The sequence below is a fragment of the Grampus griseus genome, assembly GCF_964374135.1.
Source record: "Grampus griseus genome assembly, chromosome: 12".
In the NCBI taxonomy this organism is placed as follows: domain Eukaryota; kingdom Metazoa; phylum Chordata; class Mammalia; order Artiodactyla; family Delphinidae; genus Grampus; species Grampus griseus.
In genome coordinates, this window is record NC_139006.1 from 561402 (window position 1) to 581546 (window position 20145).

At 64.5% G+C, this 20145-nt stretch overlaps 1 protein-coding gene across 2 annotated transcripts in view; it reads right to left on the reverse strand.

The window, feature by feature from the left end:
* The window catches only part of FBRSL1 (fibrosin like 1), an 85348-nt gene extending 65472 nt beyond the window's left edge, over positions 1 to 19876 (reverse strand). The window contains exons 1-3 of one of the 2 annotated variants that reach the window (XM_082667141.1): positions 19472 to 19876; positions 4358 to 4558; positions 871 to 3519 (exon numbers count right to left, since the gene is read on the reverse strand). In XM_082667141.1, the coding sequence (XP_082523267.1) occupies positions 2227 to 3519; positions 4358 to 4558; positions 19472 to 19750 (1773 nt within the window). In that variant the 5' untranslated portion in view covers positions 19751 to 19876 and the 3' untranslated portion in view covers positions 871 to 2226. Of the gene's footprint in view, positions 1 to 870; positions 3520 to 4357; positions 4559 to 19471 lie in introns of those variants that run through there. The other variant, XM_082667140.1, reaches the window with a different exon arrangement.
* Positions 19877 to 20145: the final 269 nt, after the last annotated feature.

The window sequence follows — 20145 nt, forward strand, 5'->3', positions numbered from 1 at the left end:
GGCCAGCTGCAGCCATGCGGAGCCCCGTAGGGGTTAGAGGGCCCCTGCAGGTTCAGGCAGAAGCCAAGCCCCTTCCTCAGCAGCGATCACACAGGGAACAGCCCCACCCCAGTCACCTCGGAGCTCCCCCACAGTCGGGGCCCTTCCGGAGGGGAAGAAGGAGGGCGGCCCCAGCCGTGGTGTCCCTGTGGGCTCAGCCCTCTTCCCCACCCCCCTTCTGCCATCAGAGATGGTGCCCCGACAGTCCTGACTCCCCCACTAAGTGGCACCCAAGCACTGCAGCCAACATGCCCAGAGCAGAAAGGCCTATAAAGGCAGCAGCTGCACCCGTCCAGTCCTGGCCTGCCTGTGCCACGCCCAGACAAGAGCACGGGGCCGGGGGCGTGGGCGGTGCAGAGATGCTCACGCTGCCCCTTGGGTTGGGAGTTCAGGGCACTGGGAGGGAGGGGGTGGCCTGAAGCCTTGCCACCCTCACTGCATGACGACAGGGAACAGTGGGAATGAACGTGAAGGGTCAACAACAAGACCTCAGAAGCGCCTTCAGTGGCATCTAGAAAAAGACCCCTTCCAGAGCCGGGGCTCCGAAACAGGACAGGTGGAGCTGATCCATCAAGGAGGCTGCCAGGGAGGCCTGGAGGGTGATTATGGCGAGCTGAGTCCCCCCAAGCCCACACCATGTGACGCAGTGAGCCAGGTCCAGGCCAGGCACCCCCTCCCCTGGCTGCTCTCCTGCAGCTCAGCCGGAACGGAATGAACGACAGGCAAGTCCAGATGTGCAGAAAACCACTTGTCAGAGTAAAGCACTTCCAGTACGACACATACTCTGTTAAATTACAAACACTGATGCTGTTATAAAAATAATGGCACAGCACTTTTTATTTTCTTTAATCAGAAAAATAAGCCCCATGTTTCTGGGAGGGAGACCAGGTATCTGTAGGCTCTGCTCTGGGTGTCAGGACCCCCCGAGGGCCAGGGTCCTCATGACCAAGCAGGGAGGAAGGCTCGGGTCTGGAAACCGGGGGGCACCTCCGTGGCCTCCATGAACCGGGTCGGTATTAGAGGTGGCTGTCACAGCCGGGTGAGACTGGGCGCACAGAGCACTGCGTGGGAGCCTGGCCAGGGCACCCCTGGTGGCCGACGCTGCTCTCCCACCTTGTGCCCAGGACTCCAGGAGCACTAGTGCGGGGCTGCCCTGAGCCAGAGGTCAAGGGCAAGGGGTGGTGGCCCTTGAGCGCAGGTGCGGGTCGGGTGGGAGTGGGGGGAAGCAGAGAAAGGTTTGTAGTGTGAGGTCTGTCCTGACCGGGGACGTCCTAGGGGGCCCGGAGCCGGAAAGCTGTAGGGGACGAGTGGGATGCTGGGAGGGGACATTCTGGGAATGGCCTCAGGCCCTGCAGGCTTTCTTGGTCCAAAGCTGGGGGGGTGGACAGGAGACTGCCCCCGGCTTCAGTGCTCAGTCACTGGGGTGGAAGAAGAGTCCTGAGGGGGAGCCTCTTGTCTCACCAGTAACTGCTACTCAACCACAGACAGCCCTGAGCATCCCTCGCGTCCCCTCTCCACAGTCACAGGACTCTAGAGCTGGGCAAACATCACCCTTTGCAGAGGGAAGCAGCAGGACCTCAGGCCTGGCTCTGGTTGTGCCCACATTCTGCCTGGTGGGGGACGGGAATGCACACTGGCCAGATGGGGTGGGGCCCAAGGAGGGCAAGGCCTACAGCTGGCACGCCCCCCAAAATCACACACGCACACGCTCCACGCACAGGCAGACACTTGCAGAGCACACGCCGTGTATATGCGCACACAAACTCACACACTGGCTGGGCAGCACACCCGGGCGTGGAAGTCCAACATCCAAGGACAGGTGGGCACTTTAGAGGCACAGAGAGAGGCTAAAGGACCCCCCAGCCCACAAGCCTGAGCCTTGGGGGTGGCTGTGTGCCCTCTCCCGGGCGCGTGCACGTCACAGAGCAGCGGGCACGGCGGGGGCCAGCCTGGCGGGAGGTGGGAAGGCGCTGTGGTCCTCTCCTCTCTTCCCGGCGTGGGGGGCCTCGGCTCGGTGGCCCTGCAGGGGCTCCCGTCTCTGTTGAGCCTCAGCCTCCAGCCGCAAACGGCCCGGCCTGTCCGGAGAAGGCCTCCGGCCAGTCTGACAACACATCTCGGGCCACAGGCTGAGGGGGCCTTGGCCCGGCCCAGCACAGCCACACCTGGGGTGGTCTGGGAAAACGGGCGTCAGGCTCCAGGGCTCACAGATGGGGCCTGGCGGGCCACTGCAGGGGTGCAGGATCGAGTCCGTCGTGACCTCAGGGGCCGGCAGGGTTGGCCTGGGGCCAGGAGGGAGAGCTGGGGCTGATGGGCCCGGACCAGGTCCAGCAGGGACTGCCGTGGCTGGCTCGGGGGCCCCAGGAGAGGCCGGCGGGGCGGGGTTGGCCGGCCCAGGAGTGACGGGCGCTCAGGTATAGGGAGTAACGGCTGGGGCTGGCAGGGCTGGCTCGGACCCAGAAGTGACCGCAGGGGCTGGCAGGGCTGTTTCGGGCCCAGAAGTGGCCGCTTTCGTCGGCACGGCTGTTCTGGGCCCAAGAGTGGCCGCTTGGGCGGGTGAGGCTGTTCTGGGTCCATGAGTGGCCGCTTTTGTTGGCATGGCTGTCCAGGGCCCAGCAGTGAAGGCTTGGGGGGGCCAGGCTGCTCTGGGGTTTCGACTAATTGCTGGGGCTGACTGAGGCCCAGGAGGGACCGCCGGGGGCGGCTGGGCTGGCCCAGGAGGGACCTTCGGGGCTGGCATGGGGCTAGGGACAGCCGCCGGGGGCAGCAGCACTGGCCCGAGAGTGAGCTGGCGGGCCGGCGACGTGGGCGCAGCACGAGGAGTGACTGTGGGGGCCGGCACCGCTGTCCTGAGGATGCCCTGCTGGGCTGGCCACGGAGACACGGGCCCATCCACGACCGTGTGGGCCAGCAGCGGTGCCAGAGGGCCAGCAGGGACCGACAGAGGTGGCACGGGGCCAGGACAGACCGCAGGGGCCGGCAGCGGTGCCACGGGGCCAGGATGGACCGCAGGGGTCGACAGAGGTGACACGGGGCCAGGAGGGACCGCAGGGGCCGGCAGCGCTGCCACGGGGCCAGGAGGGAGCGCAGGCGCCGGCAGCGCTGCCTGGGGGCTAGGAGTGCCCAACGCGGCTGGCGGGGCTGAGCCGGGAGTGACCGCTGGGGCCGGCAGGGCTGATCTGGGGCTGGAAGCAGCTGCTGGGGCCGGCAGGGCTGACCTGGACCCAGAAGTGACCGCCGGGGCTGGCTGGGCTGTCTTGGGCCCAGAAGTGACCGCTGGGGCCAGCTGCGCTGACCCGGGAGTGGCCGCTGGGGCTGGAAGGGCTGCCCAGGGTCCGGGAGAGCCCGACGGGGCTGGCAGCGCTGACACGGGGCTGGGAGTGACCCCTGGGGCTGGCTGGGCTGGAGCTGCTGCTGGCGCTGGGCCGGGCCGTTCTGGTCCCAGTGGTTGGCTGGGAGCGGCCCCCCTTCTGGGGAGCACACCTGCATGGAAGAAAGAGCACGTGTCCACCTGGGCAGGTGTGCCTGTAGACCCCCCATCCAGCCCAGGCCCCTGAGACATGCTGCCCCCTCACCAGCATTCCAATCCCCAAGGGAGTTGAAAGTGGAGTGTGAAACACCAAGAAGAACCCCTCTCTGAAAAGAAGGCGCAAACCAGTGAGTCCCTGGAGAGGAAAACAGCTGTAGTGCTGAGCCGACACCTAGGACAGAACCCTGTACCCTGGGAGAAAGCCCCTGGCCCCAGTCTCCCTGCCCCATGCCAGCTGGGCTCTGGGTGACAGCAAGGATGGCCCCTCCCAGCAGGGCTGCTCCTTGCACCTGGTCCACCAACCACAACTGATGTGACTCCCTCCCTGTCTCGCAGACCCACTGCGTTTCGCGTAAGTTTAGCACATGGAGAGCACCCAGCAATGAGCCTGGTCCCCACGCGTTACAGACACGCTGGACACCCCATAGTCGGCGGAGCCTGACAGACGCAATGGGGAAACGGGGCCAGCCTATCAGCGGGTGCACCCTACAGTTCCGCCTGAGCCAAGCACCCCCTGCCCCCAGTTCCTGGGTTCCTGGCCTGGTTTGCCTTTCTCTGGCTGTGACCCCCACCCCCCACCCGGGGTGTCCCCTGCCTCCACTCAGCACCCTCAGACTTCCGGCAGGCGGCTGCCCCCGGCCCCAATCCACGTATGCCCCTAACCCCACCTCCGACAACAATGGAGCGCGTTGCCAGGCAGGCCCAGATGCCGACGGGTGGTGTCCAGGTGCTGCCGTGGCCCCCCGGCCGCCCGGGAGCCCTTGATTCGGAGTGGGAGGGCCCAGCGCTCACCTGCTTGGTGGGCTGCAGCGGGGCCTTCTTTTCCCCTCGGTCGCAGGTGGGCTCCAGGTCCTGCTCGGAGCTGCCTGCCTCCAGGGGCCGCCCGTTCTCACCAGGCTCTGCAGTCGGGCAGTTTTCTGATTCACGGGGCTTCTTGACAAGGCGACGTTCCCACTTCTCCTTCCGCTCGTGTGGCTTCAGGGCCATGTCCTTCTGTGGGGTGAGGAAGGACAAAGCCAGTTAATCGGCAGTGACACGATTCCAACTGTTATCCCACCAGTGACACCATGAGAGACCACGTTGTGCCGAAGGTGGGGCCCTGGGCATGTGACAGCACCTACCTGGAGGTGCCACTCCCCGCCACCCCCCTGCAGTGGGCTGTCAGGCTGCCACACCTCGGGAAGGAGCCTCCCATCCTGGGAGGGCCACATGAAGGGGAATGAAGGGAGATGGGTGAATGGGTAGGCGGCAGACGGGTCTGATGAGCGTGGGTGGGCCTGTCAGGACTGGGGGTTTGGGGAGGGTGACTGGGGTGAGTTTCCCGAGGAGCCCAGCCAGTAACGTGGGGCCCTGATCCTTGGCCCAGTGTGAGGCCTCACCCAAGCTCAGCAGGAAGCAGCTGCTGAGACTGGTGGCTGGGCTGGCCTTCAGGAGGCATGGCCCATCCTGGCACCCTCTGGATTCCTGGTCTGAGACCGGGGCGAGCCCTGGGCTGAGGGCCATCACCGCAGTAGCTGGCTGCAGGCAGAGATGCTGCAACTCCAGCTGCCCCGTCCCCTGGTCCTGAGCCACCCGTGGGTTTATCAGCCCAACTCGAGGATGCCCAACTGGCATCCTGACCCAATGGGAGCCCGTCTTGGGAAAGCAGTCTCCACGTCAGCCAGGTGTGCAGAGCTGCAGCGACCCCAGACGTCACCCCTGGAGCAGGGAGCTGGGCCTGCCTTGTTCACAGCTGTGCCCAGTGCCTGGAGCCGGGCCTGACACACAGTGGGTGTCTAATAAGCACGTGCTAAAACGATGCCGACAACGGCAGCATGGTCTCCCATCCCCACGGGCGGCTGGGCCTCTGCACTGCCTGCACAGCTCCTACTGTGCAAAGGGGGCCTGGACCCACCACCACCCGCAGCTCTGCCAATGTGCCCAGAGATGCCTGGCATTCACTGGTGGTGAAGAGGGAAGGTGCACCCACCGGCCTCTTGCTTGGGTCCATGGGGGAACCAGGGGCAGCGCCAGCGCCACTGGGCTGCTAAAGAGAGAGCTAAGGAAATGCCAACAAGGGACCCAGAAGGTTCCGAAAGTATCTGCCCACGAAGGAGGGGAAGAGGAAAGCCTGAATGAGGGCAATGGTGACTTATCCCAGGTGACACCCTCACGGCCCCCCAGGAAACGTCCCTAAGCCACTTAAGCAGGTGGCAGGAAGGACCAATGTCCCAGCCTGCTGTGGTCCCCTGGACTGGCGGCAGGGAAAGGGATGTGCTGTGCTTGCCACGTGGGCTCCTCTGACCTGGAGCCAGCAGCTACCTCAAGACGACTCCCCACGTCCCTCCTCCCGTCCAGTGAAGGGGGGCCACAATTCCCAGAATTCGAGAGGAGGTCAGCCAGACTGGAGCTGTCCCTCCAGGCACGGAAGCCCCCCAGCTGCCCCGCCTGGTGTGGACCGTGGCCTGGCCTGGGAGCAGTCATGTCCAATCGCAGGCTGACTGACCACCCCCCTCGGCGGCTGCACACAGTCGTGTCTGCACAAGGCGGCGGCAGCAGATCCCCCTCCTCTCCCAGGCCCAAATGCATGGGCACACAGACCTGCGGCTCAAGCAGGATCTGGGGAGGGAAGGGCCATCCACAGCCTCTCAAGAGGGGGCATGTGGCACCCCTTGACCTCTGACCCCACACCAAGGGCTGGCGTACTCACCTTCCTGCACGCCCTGCATCCCTGCCCTGTCCCCAGTGTCAACTCAGGGGCTGACTCAGCGTCAACCAGGAAGAGAGAGAGGGATGGCGTGCCAGTGGGGTTGGGGGCTCCTAAAGGTCAGCTGAACCGTGAGGCCGCAGGCAGGACGCTCGTCCTGGTGCATCTGTGAGGTCAGACACCCTTCCACGCAGAAGCACTCCCACCACACATGGATCTGCCCAAAGTTCCACAGGCTTCTGCCTGAGCAGCAGGTGGGACCCCAACGTCCTGGATGCAGGATTGACCCTTCCCCATGCTCACACTCTGGGCTATCAGACCCCAGGGACACCCACAGGTCATCTGCACTTCCGTGGCCACTGCCAGAACCCCAAGGGCACCAGCTCATCTTAGCCCGAGGGGGTCACTCTCCCTCATGCCCTGCCGACAGAGCCCCTGCTGACCCCAGGACTTCCCAGCACCGGCCCTGCTCATAGGCCAACTCATTAAACTGGCAGTGAGCGCCGACTCTAGGCTAGTTTGGCTCCAGGCACCTGGGACCAGATCAGGAGGGAGCTGGCCCAACAGGCGAGTTGTCACGACACCCAAAAAGGCAGGAGGGTAACACAGGCAGGGAAGCGGAAAGGAAGGAGCCACTTCAGGATGCTTGGGGACGACCCCTGGTCAGAGCCCAGGGAGCCTCCCTCAGGGAGCAGCCAGGGCAAAGTCCCTGAAGTGATGAGGAGTTCCATGCTCCCCCTCTGGTGCCCGTCTCCTCAGGACGGTGATGCCAGGAGGGAGGTTCTACTGGTCAGCAGCTGGCCCAGGATATGGCCACAGGCTTCCCTGGCGAAGAACGCTGAGGCTGTCCCTCCGGTGACGAGGAAGCACTGGTGAAGGTGGCTCGCTTTCCACACGCAAAGTACTTAATACGTATTGACTCCTGGTGTGCCCGTGACGCATGAATGTCAGCCCCCTTATAGACAGAGGCCAAGGCCCAGAGAGGTCCAGAGATATTCCTGGTCACCCAGCCCACAAGGGTCTCACTGCTAACAGGCTGCTCCCACACAGGCCCCGGAGAGCAGCGAGGCCCCCAGAGTCCCTACCTGTCCACCCTGGATGTCACCTCCTGACCACGGGGCGCCAGTCTGCAGGGCCGTTACCTTAGAGCCTCACTGCCCACCCGTGGGTGCCCACCTCCACCCAGCCCCATCGTGGTGCAGAGGGTGGGCCCAGCAGGCTGCGGTCAGAGGCCCCAGGGAGACACAGGGCAAGTCCCCAGGCACCACGCTGTAAGGGGTGCATGAGTCAGGGCCCTCCAGAGAAACAGACCCACAGCGTGCGTGCGCAGGCGAAGCTCGATTAGAAGGAGGCGGCGGCACGACCGTGCAGGCGACCCGCTGCGGGCGGCCTCGTGACCCCAGGGGGCCGCGGGAGTAGTTCCAGTCTGAAGGTGGAGGAAAGGCCCCCGTCAGACAGGAGGAGCCCCCTCTTCCTCGGAGCAGGGCGGGCCTCCTGGTTCCACACAGGCCTTCAGCAGACAGGACGAGGCCCGCCCGCATGCAGGGGACGCCTGCCGCACTCAGTCTGCGGTGGAAATGCAGCCCCATCCACACAGCCTCCCGTCTGGGGCCAGGCTGGCACGGGCAGGCGCCACCTGAGGGGCCCCGCGGGCGTGGGGAGGTGGGGCTTTGAGGCAACCCCGCCCTGCACACCCGGGACCCTGGAGACCCTGGGGCCCCGGGCAGGACGCGAGTCTCTGGGCTGCAGCCGTTCTGGTCAGGCCCCGGGCCCAAGCCTGCCCTGACAACGGGCCTCTCGACTCCCACACCTCGGAGCCCCCCCACCGTGGGCCACCTTGACCTTCTCATCGCCACAGAAAGTGGCAAGTTATCTCCCCCGACCTCCCCATGGGCCACCTCCTTCCGGAAAGAGTAACTAACCATCCTGTCCCCGTGCGACCTGGTCCTGGGATGCGCACGTCCCGCATCACTGCGGGGTGAGCCTCGCCTTTACAGGGCAGGAAGGGAGCAAGGACCCGCCTCAGGGTCTTTCTAGGGCCACTCGAGGACACTTCTGACCTACTTGGCTGAAGTCACAAAGACTGCTTCTAGCCCGGGGGATGACCTCTGAGCTCTCATGTCTGAGCCCTGCAACAGAACAGGGCTGCCTGTGGCGCGTCCGAGCAAACACAGAGAACGAGTCCACTACTACCCATGAATCTACAGGGGCAGCCTGCCCCAGGGGGACACCTGGGACCTGTCTTTCTAACAAGCATTTGTGAACAAAGAAGGACAGGGAAGGGCAGACGTGCAGCGAAGCAAGCGTGGTGCTGACTCACGTGGTGAGCACCTCAGACAGACCCGCCCCTGCCGCGCTCCGGGACCCACCTCGGCCCCTCCACAGGTTCTGGAAGGGCCTCAGGAAAATTCTAGGTCATCTCTCCAGACACATCTGGCCACCGCATCGTTCATGTGGTAAAAAGGATGCGTCTGTCAACCACAGACTGTTCTAACTCGTCACATCTTCTGTAAACCTGTTTTTGGCATTCTGTTGTTTTTCATTAAAAACAACTAGATTGTCAGAATCTTTGAAACACCAGTGCCTCTCCCCTGGCCTGGACTCAGTCCAGCTCCATCCTGGCCACAGCCCACAGTGGCAGGTGGGGACCAGGGCGGGACCTCCTGCATCTGGAAGAATGGGGGGAGCAGGAAAGCCACCTGCCTTGGCCGGGCTGAGGTGCACCAGGCGTGGGCCTTGTGCAGACGGAGGGGACGGCAGGACCACCGGCTCTCTCCTGGCTGCCGCAGGCAGGAGGCCTCGTGCTGCACACGTCCCGGCTCCAAGCGAGGCCCATAGTGTTTCCCGCTTGAAGGTTCGAGAGCATGAACTCTAAGCCAAGGGCCCTGCCAGTTTCCTCTCCTGGAAGGAAAATCGCCACCTCAGCAGGATTTCTCTGGAGCAGGGCTTACCAGCGTCCAGATGCAGCTGCCCCTACCCCAAGCCACTGCCATGAGAACGACCGCAGAGCTCCCTGGGCTTCTGTTCTGTACCGCACTGCTAGTGAGCGCGAGCCAGGCCTGAGCTTGGTGCCCGAGGCTGGGGCTGCCCTCGAGGGCCTGTGACACCAGCCCCACGGGGGTGTATCTGGGCCCGTTTTGAAGGCTCAGCCATGCTTGGGCACACGCAGTGCCAGAGTTCTGCCCTCACTGGCCTCAGTTTCCTCATCTGTAGTCTGGCGCGGCAGCTGTGCCCAGGCCTGCAGGGAGGAGCGAGGCTGAGGCGTGCGGGGGTTTCACACACAGCCACGCTTCTGAGCCACACTGCGGGCCCCCACTGACTTGAGGCAGTGGCCCTGCAGCGAAGCCCCCCGCAGTAGCCAGGCCCTCTGACCCTCCCGGACCACGGGGGCGGGGGTGGGCACGTTGCTGTGAAATCAGACTAGATCTTCCTGCAGCGATTTTACGTGACCACCTGTTAACCCCCCTAAACAGGATGACTATGCAGCACCGATACAATTTCTAACTCGCTTCTGTAAACCGACCGCGGAGAGATAAAAGCAATTACAACTAGTAAACACAGACTTGGAATGATTCCCCTCACCGGGGGGCTGAGGCTGCCTGCTCCCACCTGGATCAGGCCCTTTCAGGCCCCCAGACCCTGCAGGCAAAGGCGCGGCCACACCCCTCTGGCCAGGCGGGGGCCCCTCTACTCTGTGAACCACGCTGGGGTCTGCTCCCCAGTACCTGGGCCCCAGCCCATAGAACTCACCCCTCGTCACCAAACTTGGGCAACTCTCGCCGCCGGGGGTGAGAAGGCAGATGGCCCACCTGGGCCCTCACCACTGCCCCCCACCCCACCTGTCCCTCCACTTCCCAGAGGAAGGCTTTGTGGGATGTCCATGTCACCCTAGGACAGGGCCAGGCCTGGAGACCCATCCCCGTAAGGGGCCAGGAGGCTGCGGGTGGCGGAGGTTGCCTTCTCCCAGAACCTCTGGACCTGAGGGCCCCAGCAGCCCTCCCGACTCGTGGTTCAGGCACCTGCTCTCCATGGTTCCAGGAGCTCACGCCACATCCCACCCACGTCCAGTCTGAGTGCGGCCCCACCCACTCTACCTTCAGAGCCTCAGCCATGGCTCACCGGGCAGGCTGTCATCCCCCGACCTGGATGCCCTTCAGAGCGCGTCTGCCCCAGGGCCTTGGCGCAGCTGCTCCCTCTGCCCTGGCACCCACGTGGCTCACTCCCTCTCACCCGCAAGTTTTGCCTCCAACTCCCCCTACCCAACACAGGGTAAAACCGCAGCCCCCAGGCCCCGCCCCGCCTTCCCCACTCCTCAGAGACTCAACTGCAGGTGCTCCTTTCCTGTGGTCGGGGGAGCAGGTGGCTTAGCGCAGGGTCTCTCCCCAAGCGGGAACCCCCTCCCCTTCCCCCTGGCCAGATAGGAGGCAGCTTCTGCACCACCCACCAGCAACTGGTGCCTGACACCCCCAAGTGACCAACTCTCCACGCCTGCCTGGGACTAAGGAGGCTCTGGTGACGACGTGGGACTCCAGTGCCAAAATCAGGGAAGTCCTAGAGACACTGAGGAGGCCCCGTGAACCATGACGACAGCATCTTCCTTCATTTAGACAGCCTTCACCAGAGCCCCTCCCTGCCCACACAGTGGGCTCGGGGCCAGGATGGAGGGGTGAGAAGGTCCCTTTGCCTGGCCTGACCCCCACCCCGGGCCCTGCTCCAGGTGCAGGAAGGCCGGGGACACCTCCAGCACCTGCCGCTGACCTCTCTCAGGGCTTGAATGCTGAACTGGGAGCTGTCCCGGCTGTCCCAACCCTGGTGTGGGGACCAGGTCCAGTCACCACCTCCAGCTATGCTGCTGGGACAGAACTGTCCTCCCTGACCCGTCCACCGCCTAAGTCACATTCACACCACACAGGCACCGCTGCCCGTCTTCTCCTCAACCCCACGCCCAGTGTGCCAACCCTCCAGGCAAGTCATGTTGCCTGAGTCACCTGGCCCTTGAGGACCATTTCCTGAAGGCCTCACTGACATCTCAGCTGCTCCGGAAGCTTCCAGAACCTGCCTCGTTGCATCCTGGTCCCTCTGGGTCCGTTTCCCGCTGGCCCGCTGAACACCTGGTGAGGCCGGCATGGCTGGATGGCAGGTGGTCAGGGAGCCGGGCCTCCAGCAGGACGACCACGGCATCTGGAGTGCTTTCCGAGCGCCAGCCCCCTGCACGTGAGTGGGGAGCCCCTCCGGGAGGGAGGCCCCTCCCAGGCCCTGTACCCACCCCTTCACATATCCAGTGAGCCCCCGCAGTGTGCCAGGACAGAGAAGTCACCTGGAAACAAAACACAGACCCACCCCATTGCTGAAGACAAGCCAGACGATGCCTGGCGGAAGAAGGCGGCCGCCTGCCCAGGTCTGCGCCCTGTGGGTCCGCTTGAACCGCCACCCAAGACCACGTCCACGTGTGGGTCCCCCACCGCGACCCTGGCCGACGGCCTGGGCCACCCTCTGCCCCGCACTCGACTGGGATTTACGGTCACAGCCACTGTCCTGACAGTGACATTGCGAGGTCAGTCTGTCCAGGCCCCTCTCGGCATGACCGCCAGCTCCTCCACGCCAAGACAGCGCATCCCACACTGTCTTGGCCCGGCAGGGGAAGCTGTGGGGGCCGGGGCCGCTGCTGCTGAAGCATCTCGTGCCTGCCTTCCGTTCGGGTGGGGCACAAAGAGAAAAACAAGCTCAGAGAAGGGCCTCGAAGAGGAGACGGGGAGGGCGCAGGACCACGCGGCAGGTACTTCCACCTTGTCACTCCCTAGACGAGGAAACTGAGACCCGGAGCAGGCACAGGGCTGGCAGGGGCCACACGTGAGGAGAGGGAGACACTCACTAGCTTCACTGGCCACCTCAGCTGGCTGGGAGGGCCTCGGAAGAAGCATCCTCAACTTGCTCCTGGGTGACGGCGAGAGCTGGGCAAAGGCCCCAAGGCAGACGTTCCTGGGTGCAGGGACCGAGGTGAGGAGATGGGTAGGGCCAGGCCTCGAGGGGAACGTGGGTTCATTCCGCAGATGACAGACAGGGACCCCTAGGGGATCTGGGCCAGGCAGAGATGTGATCTCTGGAGCCAGGGGCCCCTGGCTGTATCCAGACGAGTCTATGAGCATTCCTGTCTGACAAATCCTCACTGGGCCGCAGGCGGAGCCAGGGCTGAGGGCAGGCCAGGCAGCACGTGGGAAAAGCATCGGCTAGGGGCCTGCCAGGGTCTGAGGACCAGCATGTGGGTCCAGGGCTGGGGGGCAGAAGGGACAGCTGTGGTGTGTGAGGTCAGCTGAGTGATGGGGTCATGGCAGACCCACGGTCCCTGTGGGGATTGGCTCGTACAGAGACGGGAGCCCTGGGGCCACAAGAACACCCCACCCAAGGCTGCAGAGTATTTGCAGGGACGGTGGCAGCTGCCAGGCACCCGAGGTGGCACAATATGTCAGACTGGGGGCGACCAGTGGGACAGGGCCAGGGGAGAGGATTCAGGACGTGGCTGATGGCCACGCAGGGCTGGAGCTCCCATGGAAGCTGGTCTGGAGGACCCACCAGGAACCTGATCCTCACAGGGTCAACTCTTGACTCAGCGTGAAACTGCGAGGCCCCTCCCTCCCAAGGACGGGAAAGGCAGGGTGGCCAGACACGCAGCCCTAGGCCAGAAAGGTGAAGCCCAGGCTGGACAGGTGGGAGCCCTGCCGCTCTCTGGTCACATGGCCTCCACCCCCAGCCCCCAAGGAGCAGCACAGACCCACGCCCTGTGCCTGGCTCCCATCCCGCGCTGCCACTTGCCAGCCCTGTAGACTCAAAAAGTGACTTAACCCCCATGCCTCAGTTTTCTCGTCTACACAATGGAACAGCAAGCACCCACTGCAAGGGCTGCTAGGAGGATGAAGTGAGCCGAGGCCCCGGAGGCCGTCGCTCCTGTTTCCGTGGCTCTCGGCATCACCACAGACGGGCCGGACTCGGGCCTCCCACTCCTTCCTGGCAGTGGTGTGTGAGTGGCGGCCCCCTGCCAGGGCCACACGTGTGCCTCGCGCAGATGGCGGCTCTGCTCACCACAGTCACCGGCTGACGCTAAGCTCTCACCAGAGAACCCTCCCTTGTCTGGGACCTGCAGGCACCTGCGGCCGGTCAGCGTGTGCTGCTCCGTGCGGCGTCCAGAGGGCAGCGACCGCCCCAGGTGGCTGCTCCAAGGAAGGAGCAGAGCCGGGGCCACTGAGACGCTTCCCCAGGCCAGGCTGTGACCCGGCAGTCCCTGCCCTCACATACATTCCGCGCGCACCAGGATCCCATCAGCTCGCCCGCCACACTCACACAGAGTCCTGGTGAGCTGAATGAAGGGAGTAGCGCAGTGCGTTTTCCTTCCAGGACTACTGTGGGAAACCAGGGCACTGGAAGGTTCTCCACACCCAACTGGAGCCAAATACGTCTGCCCCAAGTCCCCAAAGCACTTGACTCCATGCGGGTTTCAGATTCCGGCTCCCGAGGGAGAAAGCGCCTCAGGTGACCCCAGTGACCACCCACATCCCCACCCTCACCCCAGCCGACTAGCGCCTCACCCACCTTCCCCAGGCGTCTCCACCTGAGAGCCCCACCCGTGCCGGCTCCTGCCCAGCAGCCGCCTGGCCTGCACGGCGGACGCTGTCATGACAGCCCGTGACCTCCCCCCAGCCTCCGGCGAGTCTAATCACCTATCTGCCTGGAGCCAAGCCCGCAGCCAGCACGGGCACGGCCACTGCTTATCGATGCTTAGTGAGTCAGGAGAGAAGGACGGGTCAGAGCCCTCCCTGGTGGCCAGCGGTTGCTGCCAGAGGCCCGGCAGCCTCATGCGGGCCTGCCTTCGCCTACCTTGGGGCCACCGCTGCCTGGGTCGCAAGGAGCGAGAGCGACGAGAGACCGTCCCGAGCAGCCGTCCAGGAGAGGGAGGCTGCCAGGGCTGGATGAGGGGGGCCACGGCTCAGCTACGCAACCCACGGTGCTGAAAGCCTCTGACTGGGAGGCGGGCCGGCTGCCCAGGGGCCTCACGAGGCTGCACCTGGGGAGGGGCACCAGGGCCAGCAGGTACGCCAGTCACCAAGGAGGCAGAAAGGGGCTCTCGGCAGAGGAGTGCGGGCCGGCAGGCAGGCGGGCAGCACGGCCTGGGCAGCAAGACCACAGCAGGCACCTGGGCCCTGCCCCAGGTGAGTGGCAGAGGCCAGGCCAATGCTTCACTCTCCCCATCTGCACAGGGCCCCCGTGACCATGGCTCCCCGCTCCCAGGGCTCTGCGCAGAGCACGTGAACCAGACGGGTCAAGGCCAGGACGGTGGTGTCCCCCAGCGGGTGTCTCACTGCGTGCCACTGCTGTCACTCTGGCGGCCCCCAGCTAACAGTGACCCCACGCCCACGGTAGGGGTGGTTTCCAAGCGCCAGCATCCCTCCTACAGAAGGCCGACTCTGCCCGCCTGACACGCATACCCGGGCCCCCAGCCCTCCGCAGCGCAGACATGCGCACACTGCCCAGAAGCCAGGGTGGGGCAAAGGGAAAGCGGGGTGCAGCTGCCCCCGGGCCGCACCACCGGGGCAAACTCAGCTTGTGGGAAGGGGAGGCTGCAGGCCGCGGGGGCCCACGACGCTCTGCCCCAGGCGCAGCACAGCCTCCAGGCGCCCAGGAGAGGGTGGCAGTGGGGAGACGGACGTCCACCACCTTTCCTGTCGTCAGTCCCCCGCCAGCCTTCACAGCGTGGGTGGGACACACAGGGAAACCAAGGCCCAGGAGAGGGTGGCGGTGGGGAGACGGACGTCCACCACCTTTCCTGTCGTCAGCCCCCCGCCGGCCTTCACAGCGTGGGTGGGACACACAGGGAAACCAAGGCCCAGGGGCCACAAGTGCTGTGTGTGCAAGCCCCAGCCATGGGAGCAGGGGAGTGGGCCAGCGTGCCGGAGCGCAGGAGATGGCCCTGGCCCCCTGCATGGGGCTCAAGACCCTCACCTGTGCTCAGGGGCAGGCGAGGGTAACGAGCTGAACGTCCGTCAGGACTGTGGCTGCCTCCACGCTGGGTGTCACCTCTGAGTGTTCGCTCTGTGATCCTACTGCCCGCGATGGATACGTGGTGACGCGGGGGACGCAGCTGAGCCCTCCCAGCCTGGTGCAGCCTCGGGCTCTGCAGTCTGGCGTCGATCCCCGCGGTGCTCAGAAGGGACAGCCCTTCCCTAGAGGTGGGACAGCCGGCCCGGGCCACAACGTTGCTCCTGCAGTGCAGGAAAAGGCTGCCCCTTCGATGTCACGCAGGACCACCCTCTGTCTCTTCCCATCTGCGGACTGGGACTGTGGTGGGCAGATCCTGGGCGAGGACTTGTCCCCCCGCCCAGCCTCAGTTTCCCCATCTGAAGACTAGAAGGCAGCCTGGAGGAGGTGCTCTGGCCTGGAGGCTCAGACGCTCTGCAAGCTGAAGGCTTCTCCGGCTGCTGGCTCTCCTCACAGAGCCCAATCATCTGCGTGGTCTCAGCCCTGCTTCCCCGTCAGAGGGCTGGGCTGGACACGTGGCCCCGCAGGCAAACCAACAGCATGGGCTTCCATCCATGGGCCGTGGGGACTACACCCCAGCTCCCTGAGCACCCAGAGCCAGCACAGACCACGTGCTCTCCGCCCCTGTGGGCCGCTGAACCCGGCGCGCAGACAGACCACCACCATTGAGCCTCCTGATGTAGCCGGGGGTAGGGGGCGTCTCGGCACCCCTCACCGACTGCCCGACCCCCCCCACAGGGCCAGGTCCAGACCTGATCCCACCGCTCAGCGGGCGTGAGGCTTGCCTCGCAAGCTGGAAGAGCGCCATTATTTTTAGGGGAAATGCACAGCAAGCCCCTGGGCAGCCCCCCGCGTGGAGTGCGGCAGGGGCAGGGCTCCCCAGGCACGACTCCGCGTGCAGCAGCTCACGTGCAGCCTCGGGGTGTGCTCTGTGCTCATAAGAGTAACACGTGTTGGTCAGCGCGTAGGAAACAGAATTAGAGGAAGGCAGTCACCTGCGACCACAGCTAAAATGTGGGGTCTTTTCCTTTCCATCTCTATTCCCGGGTACACACCTCCCAGACATGTGTACAGATGTGGTAAATAACCTTTTCCTGCTGCACAAAAGGAGACACAAGACTGAAAGCGTGGTTACAGCTGCACAACATGCTCTGGAAAGGCCTCGGGCTGGCGAGAGTGGTCACTGAAGGAGGCTGAGTTTGGACCTGACTTTTTTCAAAATACACCTTGTCATAAACCTTGACTTTTGAAGCACGTAAAAGTGTTTTGCTGTTCGAAAAGCAAGTTAACAAAGAATCACATGGATGCCCAACCAGAAGAGTGGTTCTAGCGGCAAATGCTTTCTCTCCAGACCTGCAGAGACGGAGCTGAGGGCAAGGGCTGGCGGCCCTGAGGGAAAGCCCCAGGAGGCGCACAGTAGGTCTGCTGGGCACGTCCTGACTGCCTGCGAGGCGACTCCCGGGAGACCTCGGGGCCCGCACAACCTGCCCTGCGGTCGGAGGGCAGATCTGCCATAAGGAAGAAAGGTTGAGAGGACCTGGGGAGAGAACCACAGTGCAGCTCTGGCCTGCCCCCAAGGGCCTTCCCATCACCTCTGGTCAACACACTGGGAGGTGGAGACATCACAGGAATCAGAGGGACAGCAAGGGCTGTCCATCAGTCTGTCCCAAATGTCCCTGGTCAGTGAGAACAGAAGAAAGAGCCCCAGTCCTGCCCAAACCACAAGACCGCTGTCCCACTGCTACCTGCTCACTGCCCCCACACAGATAGATGCAGACTCAGAAAGCCGATGGGGACCAGGGCTCAGGTGTGAGACCCCCTGCCCAGACTGGGGCCTGCATCCTCAGGACAAAGGCAAGGAGAACTTGAGGGACACTGGCACCGCGCACAGGTCCCACCTCCTGAGCAGGGCCACATCCAACATTAGGTTATGCTCCAGGGGTGGCAGCCTGTGTCCGCATGGAGGCCAAGACGGACCCCCAAGGGCTTGGCAGAGCTCTGAGGCCAGGCAGGCTGAGGCCTCAACGCTCACGGTGCCGGCCTCAATGTCCCCATCTGTGCCGTGGGGACATGCAGGCCTCAGAACAGCACCTGGTAGAGCACACTCATCTGCTGAGTGCTAGCTGTCACTATCAGCCTCATTATCAACTATCTGAACTCTGGGGGAAAACCACTACACTTTAGCAAGAAATGAGGCCAAACAAGCGGGGCTGGTCGAGAAGTTATGACTCGTCCAGAAGCCCCGTACTTTCCAAGGCAGGCAGGCTCCTCCCTGGCTCAGAAGGGCAGAGAAAGGGGCACGGAGTGGCCCTGGGGTGGTGCGGCTGTGTGAACGCCAAGCAGAACGCAAGCTCAGTCTCACTATGACCCGGCCGGGCTGGTCTGAGCCTGCAGAAGTCCCCTAAAGCCGAGGCTGCACCTTCCGGCCCCTGATGCAGAAGGGGCGCAGCCAGAGCCACTGCGGGCGGCGTGTGGACCCGACAGGTGCGCCGAGTGACCCTGGGCGCAGCTTTCCTGAACCTCAGCTTCTCCTCTCACTGGTTCATTCCACAAACACGTATGGGGCACTAGGACCCCGCAGGGGACACACACACACACACATACACACACACACAGACATGGGGCCTGCTCTCTTTCAGCTACAAGTTCTGGCGGGGAGAGCATCACAACAGAGCAGACAGCTTCGGAAAGAGTGCTAACTGACAGCAGAGAAAGTTTGTGAAATAAGACGGGGAGATGGACAGCTGGGGGGAAAGGCACGCTGCTTCAGGCCATGCCCGGAGAGGGCCTCTCAGAGTGACATTTGCGTCTGAGACAAGAAGGCGCCAAACAACCCAGGCAGAGGGAACTGCAAGTACGGAGGCCCTGAGGCAAAACCCGAAAGGGGCTGATATGCCGGTGTGAGAGGATGGCAGGTGGCAGAGGCCAGCTGATGGGACGCAGGGCTTCGGAGGCCGCAGCAGGGGTTTTGTCTTTTCCCCACGGGGCAGAGCGGGTACACTTCTGGAAGGTGGGTGGTGTATCCCCTCAGAGGCCGCAGGGCAGGACCTGGCTTGTACAAAGGCAGAAAACTCAGCCCTGGGACCTCCCCTGCCCAGTACGGAGCCAAGGCACGTGCCACCACACCCCACCAAAGCGCGTTCGCTGAGGACCCCTAGGCCCAGGAGGCATCTCAGGCCTCCCAGATGTGCACAACAGACGATCCTGACACAGGTGCCCCACCTCTGTGCATCCATGTGCCCAGACAAGAAGGGGCAAACCTGTCCCTGGGCCACCTCTCCCTGGCTGCCAGCACCTGACCCTGAGGCTCTCTACGGACCCGGGGCACCCCTGGGAGGGGGCTCACTGCAGAGACCTGCACTGTGGGGACTTCCCTTCCCCCAAAGCTCAGCCTCTGTGACTGGTGAGTCCTAGGCCACTGGCCCCCAACCCCCAGGAAAAGGGGAGCTGTTAACTGAGCGGTCCCTGGGGCCCCAAACCCAGCGGGTGCTGGTCCCCCAAAATAAGTGCTTCCTGGGGCCCCTGGAGGGTGCAGGGGCGGGCTGGCTGGGGCTCACGGGACTCCGCAGCCAGGCGGCATTCCTACCCAGGCCCAATCGGTCCACTTGCCAACTCTGACAGCATCCATTTCCTTCTCCACTCTCTTGGTTCCAGGCGAGAAGGGAAGCATTTGCTCAACAAATACTGTCCATGATACCTCAACCAGACAAACAACTTTTTTTTTGCCATCCTATTAACCACGCAGCAAACAGCGGTCGCAGAGAGGGGGATAAAACATGACCCTCCCTCTCCCCGTCTAAACAGAAACCTCAAGGAGGAGGAGAGGAACAGGAGGAATTCCCCATGTATCCATTTCATCACGGCCTCCACCAAGTCCAGCAGTGTCCACCTCCCTAGCACATCCTGAACCGAATCAAGTGACATTTTGGCAACAGAAACACAATTTTAAAAAGACCGGCTGAGTAGCCAGACAGCCCCCAGTTCGGACAGTGTAATTTAGAGATTTTTCCCCCCAGCACCTCAAGACACAAACACACCTGCACCCAATGCACGTTGCCGGGTCCTCCAGGAGCAACCTGCCGGGCGCGCGGGGCCCACGCAGCCCGGGGAGCCCTAAGGGGTGGGTGTGCCCATGCCCCAGGGGCTTCCCGCTCGCGACCCCGCGGCAGCATGCTCGCGGGGGGACCACCTACCTCCAAGGCCTCCAGCGTGCTGAAGCTGGCGATGGCGAAGCCATCGATGACCTCTTCCTCCTGCGAGCTGGACTCGCGGCGGCGGCGGCGCGGGGGGCGCGCGGCGGCGGCGCGGGGCGGGGGCGCGCGGGGCAGGCCCGTGTTCTCCTTGCCGGGCCCGGGCTCGGGTTCGTCCCCCGACGACGCGCTCTGGTCGCGGGCGTCGCGGGCCGCCTCCCGGCGCCGGCCGCGGTCCCGTTGCGCGCGCGAGCGCCGGCTCTGGCGGACCTTGGCCTCCATGGCGCGCGGTGACCTTGCGGCCGCGCCGTCGGGCTCCCGCTCCGCTGCCGCTGCGCTACGCGGCACCGCCGGGCTCGGTGCGGACCGCGCCGACTCCGGCCGTGGGCGGCGGCGGGCAGCGGGCCGGGCCAGACATGCCGCGCGGGTGGCCTCAGCCCCGGGCCCGGCGCGGCCTGGGCGCCTCGGCGCGGGAGGCCGCGCGCATCGGCGGGGCGGCCGGCGCTCAGCGGCCGTCGGCCGCGGACCCGGGGGCACGCCCCATGCGCGACTGGCGGCGGGCGGCTGGCGGCGGGCGAAGGCTGGGCGGAGGCCCGGTGGGCGGGCGGGGCGCGGACCGGGGCTGAGGCGCCTGGGCTCGTGAGGCGGCGGTGGCAGCGGCGCCCCGAGCGGATAAC